At 39.0% G+C, this 12,134-nt stretch overlaps 1 protein-coding gene across 4 annotated transcripts in view; it reads right to left on the reverse strand.

Annotated features, from left to right (window-relative positions):
• The window catches only part of SF3B1 (splicing factor 3b subunit 1), a 35,960-nt gene extending 24,181 nt beyond the window's left edge, over positions 1 to 11,779 (reverse strand). For all 4 annotated transcript variants that reach the window (XM_049888879.1, XM_049888881.1, XM_049888883.1 and 1 more), the window contains exons 1-2: positions 11,673 to 11,779; positions 1,223 to 1,389 (exon numbers count right to left, since the gene is read on the reverse strand). In XM_049888879.1, coding sequence (XP_049744836.1) covers positions 1,223 to 1,389; positions 11,673 to 11,700 — 195 coding nt within the window. In that variant the 5' untranslated portion in view covers positions 11,701 to 11,779. The remainder of the gene's footprint in view (positions 1 to 1,222; positions 1,390 to 11,672) is intronic.
• Between the last annotated feature and the right edge of the window lie 355 nt (positions 11,780 to 12,134).

A 12,134-nucleotide genomic window follows, 5' to 3' on the forward strand; every position in this document is an offset into this window, starting at 1 on the left:
CTTTTTTAGAACTCTCCATTTTTATTTTTTAAATCATGTTTTTAACATAATTTAACAACTAAAGAGAGATGTAAAAAGTAATTAATTTTAAATGTATATATGTTTCCCTGATAATGTTTAAGAAGAACAATGTTATACTATGTTACATTACTGGCACAAAAACTGCAATGCTGGGTAACTCTCAAGATCTTAACACCTCATAAATTTTATTCAAAAATAAAAATTTCCCCCTCAGCTTCTGGAACATATAGCCATCATTTTAGGATACGATAATCCAAAATACTAGTCCTTAATTGGCTTCCAAAAATTTTACCTTCAGAACTAAGTTTAGTTTTTCTCCAGAAAAGTGCCAAACATATAATGTGGCTTGAATGGTTTTTTTGTATATTGCAAACCAGTCTGATAATCTATATACAGAAAAGTTTGTTACTGACTCATGCAAACATAAATACGTATTTTACCAAATGTGGATGTTTGGGATGGTCTTACAAAATATAAATTATGGAATATATAAAAAAAATTTTAAGAAATATGTTTCAAAATGAGAGTTGGTCATCTTCCAGAGCAACTGAAACCGATACAAAAAGTCTATGAATATCAGTTAACAAGAAACATCCCATTCATATTAAGATGCCAAGTGGAGAAAAAACAGCATCAAGTACAAGTCAGAAACCAAAAGTTACTGGGAAAGATGGAAATTTACAATCAAGCCACTTCTCACAGGGGACACTCTAGACAGAGCTCAGTAGTTGGGAATTTACTTTTACCTTGGTTAATGTCTTATAGGTGCTCTGCTGGATCAACAATCTAGTCTTTAACATAAAGATTCAGAACTGAGCACTTTCAGTTAAGTTTCTGAAACTCAGAGACGAAGAACACCTATAAAAATTTTATCCTCACAAAAAAATGTCTCCCCAGATTAACCCAGGGCTTCAAACTGGTTCGTTCCTGCTGAGAATGTGCATTTCTAACAAGTTCCCAGGTGATGCTAATACTGCTGGTTAGGGACCAATTCTGAGAACCACTAGTACAGCAGTGGTTCTCAAAATTTATTAAACAGAAGAATCACCTGGGAATCTTCTTTAACTGTAGATTATTTAGTATTATCTGGGGTGGGACAAATCAGTTCAAAGCCCTGGATTAAACCAGATGACTCAAAAAATTCTTTTATATTTCTTGCTCTCCCTCAAAAAATGCCTCTCTTATACAATCTGTAACTTACATCTTCAAGTTCAGTTGCAGCAATTGATGTCACGTATCCAGCAAATCTGCTGTCACTTCCACCATATATTTCCTGATCATAATAACCTGTAGAATCAAGGCCCACTCCTTGAGCTTCATCAAGAGCTGCCTTCTTGCCTTGAATTTCTCGAATCTGTGCTTCAATATCTATGAGAAAGGAAATAAAGACTTTAATTTTCCAAAGAGCTCTTAACACAATGCATTTCTCTACTAGATGTTATAAAAATATTCTCCTAAATACTGAAAATTTAAAATAATTGTGGGCTAGTAAAACTATACCAAGTACTAATTTTTAATACATTCTCCATTTCAACAGACAATATACAGAAGGGCTGCTTCCTATCCCATCAACTACAAATTGCCCTTGCCTTACCAACCCATTTGGTATGAATGGGTTACTGAACTTAATTTGTAAATTACTGTTGAGTTCTAAACCTTTCCCCAACTGAGGAAATACTATGCTGATTAGAGACCCAAAGCTATATTCAAAATTATTTAACATCAAATCTACCAGAGATACAAAAATAAGTGCTGTGGAGAGGGGTTCTCGAGCATAAATTTAAGTGTGAAAGATCACCCAGATATTGTTAAAATACAGTAGCCTGGGTAGAACCTATGTTTCTGCATTTCTAACAAGCTCCCAGGTAAAGTACTGGAGATCCGGGACCACAATGAATAGCAAAATAATAAAGGATAAAGTCTAAATTCCTTAGCGTGGAATTTAAAGGCCTACACAATTTGGTTCCAACCTACCATCGCAGCAGTTCTGTACTTAAGACTTTGAGCTCTGGAATCAAAAACTCTGCCTTCAAAACATCAGTAAGTTATTTAACCTCTATGTTATCAGTTTCCTACAACAAACTTTTTATAAGGATAAAATGAGATAAGAAATGTAGAACACTTAAGCACTCAATGAATGAACTCTTGCCATATCTCACCCCCAACCACTACGTTTTATCCATAGGTCTCACATTTAGAAGATGCACATCCAGTGTATAATGAAGTATTCATTCTCCTCAGCTGCTTCCCAAACTTCCCCTCAATTTTTAATTTTGAAAATTTTCAGAAAAAGGGTACACTAGTATAAAGAATACCCACATGCCCTTCACCTATATTCGTCTGTTATCTATGAAAATAAGATAAAGTGAATATATGTGGTGTGTATATATTTTCTCTAAATCATCCAAAAGTTACCCATAAACCACCACTCCTAAATATTTCAGCATATATTTCCAGATCAAGAACCTTTTCTTATACAGCACAACAGAATTGTTATTCTTGATCTTATGGGCCATCGAATCGATTCTAACTCATAACCATCCTACAGGACAGAGTAGAACTGCCCCAGTAGGGTTTTCTAGGCTGTAAGGTTTACATACAGCAGCAGATTGCTAGGTCTTTTCTACTTTGAGCCTCGGGAAGGGGTGAGTTCCAACAGCCGAGCTTTGTGTTAGCAGCCAAGTGTTTAATTACTGTGCCACCAGGGATCCTTATAACAGCATTAGCACGCTCAAGAAAGTAAACCTTGATACAATATTATCTTATATTCCATCTTTAAAGCTTTCCAACTGTACTAGTAAAATCCTTTACAGCTGTTCTCTTTTTTGATCCACAAACCAATCAAGAACCAGGCACTGCATTTACTTGTGTCTTTTCAGAGGGAAGAAAAAAAAAAAAACCTATTGCCGTCAAGTTGATTTCAACTCACAGCGACCTTATGGTTCAGAGTAGAACTGCCTCATAGAGTTTCCAAGGAGCACCTGGTGAATTTGAACTGCCGACCTTTTGGTTAACAGCTGTAGCACTTAACCACTACGTCCCGGAGTTTCTGTAATGTCTCTTTAGTGTCCTTTAACTACAATCTAGCCCTTCAACTTTTTTCTTTCCTGACACCAAATAGCTTTATATTACAAGCTGATGCTTCATTTTAATAATTTGAATCATACTTAAGTATATAAAAAAAAAAAAAAGGTTTCTATTGCCAAATGACTTCTGTGGCCTACCAAATAGCTGTTTCAACTCTTGCCGGCCCATTAAAAGCTGTGTCTAATTGAATTAAGCCCTTTAACATCAGGCACTTAAGCTCATTTACTAGTTGTATGGGCCTAAAGGAAGAGACTCAAACAGCATCATGCAATTGAGCCCCCCACCCCTCAACTAAGGGAGAAAACCCTCAGTTCCTCAAGATGAATGTGGCTTAAAGCAGAAAATGTAATAACCTTGACTAGTCTCAAGAATTCAAAATGATGAGTTTATTGCCGAGCCTAGCAGCTCTAGATCTCAAAATTCTTGTTCTGTGCCACAGCACAGCCAGGGGCCTCAACTGAGCTGGGTGGCTGTACTATTCTACTTCTGTATCTGTCTGAAGTTCTACAGGACAAAAAATACAGTACTTTTTAAAATCCACCCTCCTCCGACACACAAGCGCAATTTTTTCCCTGAAGAAGAACCTCTCACTAGTTAGGAATACTGGCTAAAGTGTGACAGAGATCCACTCTTCATTTTTTCCTTTCTGAAATGGTTGAGACTTTTTTTTTTTACCACTATCTACACGTATCGCTTTTAAGAAAACAGTGTTTATAAAAGGCCACAAATGGTACTACTATCAGGAACCAGGCAGGAAACATAAACGGGTGAATCGGGCTTGTCAAATAGTCTGCAATCTCTCCTCCACAGCATCAGTGTTTTCTGACGACCACTTATATCAGAATCATCTGACACACCTGTTATAAGGGCCAACTCCTAGGACTCTAACCCAGTGCCATCGAGTCGATTCCGACTCATAGCGACCCTACAGGACAGAGTAGAACTGCCCCACAAGAGCTTCCAAGGAGTGCCTGGCAGATTCAAACTGCCAACTCTTTGGTTAGCACCCGTAGCACTTAACCACTATGCCACAGGGTTTCCTAGGACTCTAGCACACTTAAAATCAGAACCTGCAACTTAGAGACAGGATTCCACATTAACGAACTTCCCATAAAACTATTTTACCTGGCCCATCACCCCTCCATTTCCAGCTCCAGACCCAGTCCACCCCTTACAAGTTTTCCAGTTTAGAGCATCATCTGATACTTTTTTCTATGCTCATACCCAGCTAAACAACAGGAAAGCAGTAGTTCTGTAAAAACTACATCATACCATACATGTATCACTGTGCAATCTATTTCTCTCCCCTTCAATGAATGCACAGCCCACTTTTTCATTCTAAGTTTTCAGTAGTTAGTCCCTTATTTGGAAATATATTTACTCAGGGATTACCCTGGTGGCAAAGATGGGAAATCACAAAAAATACACTATCTGCTGGTGACTGGGCAAGAGATCAGGGTCCCCTAGTAGCCCTGCATTTGACTGCCAAGAGTTGGCACTCTCGTGGGTATGTCTTTCAACAACCTGAACCTGTAAATATTCCAGTCTTCATGTTATTTCTCACATCGAGTAATACTCCTTTTTATCAGTGAGTAGTATTCCATTGTAAAGATGTATTACACTGTGTTTATCCATCCTCCAGCTGTGGGGTATTCAGATAGTTTCCAGTTTCTGACAATTACAAATAAGGCTGCTCACTGTCGAGTCGATTCCAACTCACAGCAACCCTATAGGCCAGAGTAGAACTGCTCCACAGGGTTTCCAAAGAGCAGCTGGTGGATTCAAACTGCCGACCTTTCGGTTGGCAGCCATATCTCTTAACCACTGCACCACTAGGATTCCTTGTCTCTTGACAACAGATTTAAAATCCTAAAAACTGAAGTCGTGGGTAGTCCAAAGCCCGAGAGTCGTCATAGTCTTGGGAGTGGGGTGGGGGTGACTTAGACAAGAAATCCAAGTACTATTTAAGCATATTAGACTTGTATTTACCAAAGAGCCTGCAAGAGTCATGCTAAATCCTGAAGCCAACTCATCAGACATGGATTGGACTGGACTATGGGTTGGAGAGAGATGCTGATGAGGAGCAAGCTACTTGCACCACGTGGACACTTGAGACTGTGTTGGCATCTCCTGTCTCAAGGGGAGATGGGGGGATAGAGGGGGCTAGAAACTGGCAAAATGGTCACAAAAGGAGAGACTGGAAGGAGGGAGCGGGCTGACTCATTGGGGGAGAGTAAATGGAATATGTAGTAAGGTGTATATAAGTTTATACGTGAGAGACTGACTTGATTTGTAAACTTTCACTTTAAAGCACAATAAAAATTATTTTAAAAAAAAGTCATGCTAAAGGAGGAGTCTTGAGGGTAAATTGCCAAGACTGAGGTTTTTTTTATATCGGAATTCTTATTTTAAGGTATGTTTATCACTGGGTGTCATTTAAAACTATTTCAGGTAGTAGTTAAAGTTGGTAAAAACATACTTGTATATTTTTAATACATATTTTATATTGTACAAAAGAATGTATTTTATATTATTACCATCAAAAGTATGGGGGCGGCAAATGCAACCTAAGCCTGAAGTATGATTTCAGAATTATATTCATGCCTAGATCCAAGAATTTTCTTGGTGCTTCCTTTGCTTGTGGAGCCCTGGTGGCACAGTGGTTAAGAGACCAGCCGCTAACCCAAAGACTGGCAGTGCAAATCCAACAGGTGCTCCTTTGAAACCCTATGGGGCAGTCCTACTCTGTCCTATAGGGCCTCTATGAGTGGGAACTGACTCGAGGGCAACAGGTAGTGGTGGTGGGAGAGTGTAAGAGCAAGCCATGGGGGATTTTATTGGCATCTTCCCCTTTCCTCCACACTGTGAGAAACTCTACAGGACAAAACTGTTGCAAGAAATGAACTGCAAAGAAAGAGAGATGGAGGAGAAACTGATGGATTAAAAAAGGTTTAAAAGATATACCAACCAATCACAATATATGAACTTTTTATTTGGAACCTGATTCAAACAAATTGGAAACAAAAAATTGGCAACTGATGAAAATGAACACTAACTAGGTATTTTACAGTAATTTTTAAATGTAATAATTGTATTAACATTACATTTTAAAAGTTCTTCCATTTTAGAAATACATGCATGCATTTACAGATAAAATGATACAATGTCTGGGAATTGCTTCAAAATAATGGGAAAGATGGAAGTGACGAGAGTACAGATTAAACAAAATTGGCCTTAAGTTTTCAACTGTGTAAGCTAGGTGATGAGTACAGTACGCAGAGGTTCCCTCCACTATTCACTACTTTTATACATGTTTACAGTTTTCAGTAAGTTTTTTTTTTTTTTTAAAGTATGCTTTTCTTAAGTTCAGCCCTTTTCTCTCATCCTTGGTTCTCTCTTCCACACCTTTGAACTCAAAAGACTGATACTGTATAATGAAAAATTTTTTTCTTCTCTAAAATGGAGTCCTGTTACACATAAATAGCAATTTTTAGCTCTTTCATGTAACAACTTGAATCTTCGAAGTTCTCATTCTTCAGAATCTGTTATTTTTGTCTGATTTTATTGCTCTTGGTAGTTGACAGTAATGCAAAACCTTCTACATGCTAAAACGTAAGGAAACATTTTTAAAGCTAAATTTACTCCAATGATTTACAGAAAAGCAAATGTCATTATTCAATTGAAACCCTACAAAACGACTTTTTTTGGAGGGGGATTCTGATACTCTCAACTATCAAAAACAAATTCTTCCCTAGAAGGTGCAGAAGATAGACATTAATTAACAACTATCCAGTAGTAATGAATAATCTTATTTGTGAGCTAACCCACCTGAAATCACAACTCCTCCAAAAATAGATCTCATTTACTTAAAAATTAGTATACCGCTTTTATAATCAGAAAAAAAGTGATAATACTAAGACAAAAAAACTTTCTTCTGACATAACTATATCAAATATTTTACCTTAGAATTTGACATTTTTAGAAGACAGTACTACGAAACAAACTAGAGGTCTTTTAAAAGGTGGTAAACATTTAACCTATCATTTGTCTTGTAAACTAAAATCTAAATATCAAACTGAGGTAAACAACCTATGCCAGAAATACCAGAAGGTCACATCTGATACCAACTGTTTAACTGTTCCCCTACATGTTTCCCCTCTAGTGCCTTTTTTCTTCCTATGCCCCACGTATTGCTAAGCTCAGCTGGCAGCACTTCCTCTTCTGCAATGTTTCTTTATTCCTTATTTTTAATTTGGATTATTTTCAATGCACCAATCATTGTTCATGATATGTTACAGAGGCACACCCTTTGGATATTAATCTCTCGCTGACACCTTTTAGTCTGGCTCCTAAGTGACATCTACTCTCCAACAGTCAAGGAGCAAGAGTCTCCCATATACAAGACTTCTAAAAGATATTCTAAAAAAAAATAGAAAGTATATTCCTCATCCCAACTCTCAGGCTTTTTATTAAACAAAATCCTAATAGGACAAGTATACCATAAACTATTTTATTGTACACTAGAAAGAACATTGATAAACCGATTCCTAAATGATCTTTTAAAATCTTTAAGCAAGTCTGACTATTTCCTTTTTAGTTTCACTAGCAGCCTTCATTCCAGAAGTCTTTAAAACCAAAATTATTATTCTCAATAAAGGAAAACAAAAATCTCAGCAGGATGTAGAACAGTAAAACTAGACCCATTCCAGCCATTCCTTAAGCAAGATTTATGGGGAAAAGACCTTTTTCAGCTTTGTGATGCCCCAAAAAATCCAATTCCAGGGATAGCAGCAAAGCAGGCCAATATACAAGATTTCTGGATAATCCATTTTACCTCTTCTAAAACGGAGAGAATACATGTTCCCTCTTTGTTTGCCAAAGTCAGCAGTATGTGAAGAACTGCTGGATGGCAAGATTATGTACATCCATAATTGTACACACTTGACACAGGCAGGTCCAAAATATTCTATCTGATTTAAATAAATCCAGCTCTTTTTATATTTTAATCCTGTAAAGTATAAGCCACAGTGACCAGGGTTTAAAAAAATCAAGTTGATTAAAGGATGTAAGAGCTAATCCTAACAGAAATATCTGAAAGGAATCGAAAGCAAGAAAAAAAAAGTTATTCATTTGACTCAATGATGGGACCTAATAGCCTGTGAAAAGAGCCACATATAAAGGTAGAACAATAATCTACTCGACGGCAGTGGGTTAATGATCTACTTCGCTTTGAATTCAGTATTACTTAACTCACCGGACTCAAACACCAACTATGGGTACAGCCATTACTTTAAAAATAAAAGGGTACAACAAAAGAAATGTCTTTACCAGCCACATTAAAGTAAAAAGATTATATAATCTTCTTAAAAAAGCAGCATGATTATGGAAAACTCTGAAATAAAAATGAAGCAAGTATTACACATTTTTAAAGTTGTCTCATAAAACTCTTGTATTAGAGTGAGGTTCTCTAAGTCCTCATCTCTCAACTACGCACTTCAATAACCTAAGATGGTTGTTCATTCAACCTTACACTGCAACCAGTGACCTCCCTAAGTAATTTACTACTTGGGGAAGTAGGAAAAACATGTTGCCTCTATGGCAATCTCATATGCGTCAGAGTAGAACTGTGTTCCATCAGGTTTTCAATGGCTCATTTTTGAGCAGTAGATCACCAGCCCTTTCCTCCTAGACACCTCTGGGTGCACTCAAACTTCCAACCTTTCAGTTAGCAACTGAGCCGGTTAATTGTTTTGACCACCTAGGGGAAGGAAGACAGGCACTTTATTCTGCAGACATTTGGAAGCCAAGCTCAAACTTACCACCCTGTTTCAAGCCTTCCATAAGCTGATGCTAACCTAACATTTCTTCCTCTCAGTTCAGGAGGTTCCCAATAATGAATAAGTCCTGCATCTATCTCAGCCAAACATGTCCAAACCTACCTAATTCCTTCAAAGGTCAGTTTAAGTGCACCCTTTCTATAAAGCTCTCTTAATTAAGTCCAGTATAAATTAATCTCTTAATAAATATTGATTAAATACGTGAGCACCCATTAGGTACTAGGTACTGGACATACCAAGGTACAGTTCCTATATGAAACTACTTCAATCAAGTGGAAGAGAAAGCCTTAATACAATATCCTAAGTAAAAGTTGGAAACCCTGGTGGCACGGTGGTTAAAAGTTTGGCTGCTAACCAAAAGGCTGGCAGTTCGAATCCACCAGGTACTTCCTGAAAACCCTATGGGGCAGTTCTACTCCATCCTATAGGGTGGCTATGAGCTGCAATCAACTGGATGGCAACGGGTTTGGTGTGTTTTTTTGGGGGGGGCGGGTATTTCTATTAAGTATTTATCACTCTGTCTTCTTTCAGGAGCCCTGGTGGTTCAGTGGTTAAGATCTCAGCTTTTGGTGAGCAGTTTGAATCCACCAGCCACTCTTTGGAAACTCTATGAGGCCGTTCTACTCTGTCCTATAGGGTCTCTATGAGTCTGAATCGACTCCACAGCAATGGTTTTGCGTTTTTTTTTTTTTTGGTCTTCTTTTAATCATATGCAGATGTTTCCCCTATTATATAAGCTCCTTGACAGCAGGAGGTCCATCTTCATTTTTTATACTGCACAGAGATGGGCAGGGCCTTGTACACTGAATGTTCTAACACATTCTTTGTGTCATCAGTTAATTCACATTGATAGAATAACCCCAAATAGTAATTCTGACCAATAAATTGCAATCTTCTATCAACCAACGCTTTTAGCTGGGTTTCTAAAATGCGGGAAAAAGTTAGGACTTTATTGATGTTCCTGTCAAAGGTTCTCTTATGATGACGATACCAATAAACAACTCATCAAAGCCACAAAATGGGCCAAGGGAATAATCTACTCCTGCATGAATAAGAATGGCAACATATTTACATTTTCTAATTATTTAACAAAAGCTATGTTTGATATACTCTAAAACCAAGAGGAAAAGTACTTAAGGACACGTCTGGATTAAGGCAGTGTTTAAATCCTATACACCCAACAAAAATAATAATAAAGTCATTGACAATTCATTAGCAAGCCTCTTAAATTGCAGAGACCTGGACCTCGGGTTGGCCCAACCATTCTATCCACACTCTAGTCCCAACCTACCTTCCCAGATTCATCTTCTACTATTTCCCTGTTTGCACCCTCTTTTCCTGCCACAGCAGACTGCTCAAACACGCCGTTAACTTTCACAGCTCACACTACCTTGTTACAAAATGCTCTCTCAGGCTCAGATATTCTCCCCTAGTTGAAAACTGATTGATCTTTTCCGACCAGGGACATGTCATCGCCTCTGTGAAATAACCCTAAATATAAATTAATCACTCCGTTCCGAAGACTCCTGAAACATACTGCTTTTACTTCTATCTAAGCACTCGTTTGGCCTAAGAGAATGTATATACATCTATTTCCGCCGTTAAAGAATAAAATCTGTGACCTTATATTCTTTGGTCTGCTAACCGAAAGGCTGATGGTTCAAACCAGCAACCACTACGCGGGAGAAAAACGGTGGCAGTCTGCTTCCCTAAAGATTACAGTCTTGGAAATCCTATGGAGTGGCTATGACTCGAAATTGACTAGGCTGCAGTGTGTCTAGTTTTGGTTTCGGCATTCTTTGTTACCCCTCACAGAATAACACCGAGCCACACATAAAGAACATGGATGGTACGTGAAATAAAAGTAACTCTTTCTCTTGGAATTGTGTTCAGTGAAGATTTTGGATTTCACATCAGATATCAAGGAATGCAGTTCTAACTTACCACGCTTCATCTTTTCTGAAAAGGGACCCCCATTTCCTATCACCTCTGGGCCCGCTCTTAATACTCCTTAGTAGACTTCAGCCTATTCCCAACATGTCCGTAAATTTCGTATAATGTGCTCTGTATTCCATAAAACGATCAACTAGTTTGAACGCTTCGAGCATCGATAACATTAATGTGCCCTCACCTCCTTCTACCTGCTTCTCCAATAGCCAGCTCCAAAGAAAAACAGCACTACTATGCTAAAAGTGACTGAGAAAAATTTTACACCCAAATCATGTCGTGCAACAAAAACAAGTAACCCAGACACCTGAAGACACATATTACTCAAGGTTGGGAGTAGTGGGCCTCTGTTCAACCAAACCCGATATAGTGCTGCCGAAAAGCAGTTGCCGTATTTCAGTGCCTTTCTGACTTTCTTATGTACAAACTATTCCGACAACAGTTCCCAGAAACGACTGAGACTTTCCTCCCACACCCGTTTCCCCAACCCCTTGCGCTGGAATCCTCTTTAGCAAGCAGTTTAAACAAGGCCCTCTGGTCGGAGAAGGGAAGCAACAGTACCCAAGCACGGAACAAAGCGCCTGTCGGGGGTGTATGAGTAAGACGCCATTACATGGGGCAGTGGCCTGCGCCGCTGGCGCCAAGGCGACGACGCAGGCCTCGAAGCACGGGCTAGGACCCCAACGAAAAAAACACACAGGAAGAGGCAAAAACCTAAGAAGACAGAGTCTTAGCAGCCTGGGCAACAGAGAAGACACTTAAGCAGAGGAAGATCCCTACCTTCGTGAGTCTTTGCAATCTTCGCCATTTTACCCACTCGAACACACAGACGGAACTGGCGCTCCTAAGAACTTCCGCTCGCCGCCGCCGCCGCCACGGAGAAAAACAGCTGGAGCTGCTCTCTGCGCAGGCGCAAAACGGGAGCGCGCTCCGTGGGTGACACGTGACAGAACAGCCATCTAGCTGGAAAAGCAAGGTGAATTGTGGGTATGGGAGGAGCTAGGGCTGGAGGCTGATGTGGCTTACTTGTTGACTCAGACGGGAACCGGGTGAGCCCTAGCGCCCTTAAGTGTGTAATTTTGCCTTGGAGAACGTGGCTTTCACGAGGACAGTTTAGAACAGACACTGTACGGTAAATTACGGTTTCGGGGCTGGGAGAAACTTCAGCAGGTCTTCAATCCCCTTTTTCCAAATTCACCGGAAGGTGTGTCAGAGCCAGAGAAGTGTTCTTTAGCATGTCTG

Source organism: Elephas maximus, chromosome 6 (genome assembly GCF_024166365.1).
Source record: "Elephas maximus indicus isolate mEleMax1 chromosome 6, mEleMax1 primary haplotype, whole genome shotgun sequence".
Taxonomy (NCBI): Eukaryota; Metazoa; Chordata; class Mammalia; order Proboscidea; family Elephantidae; genus Elephas; species Elephas maximus.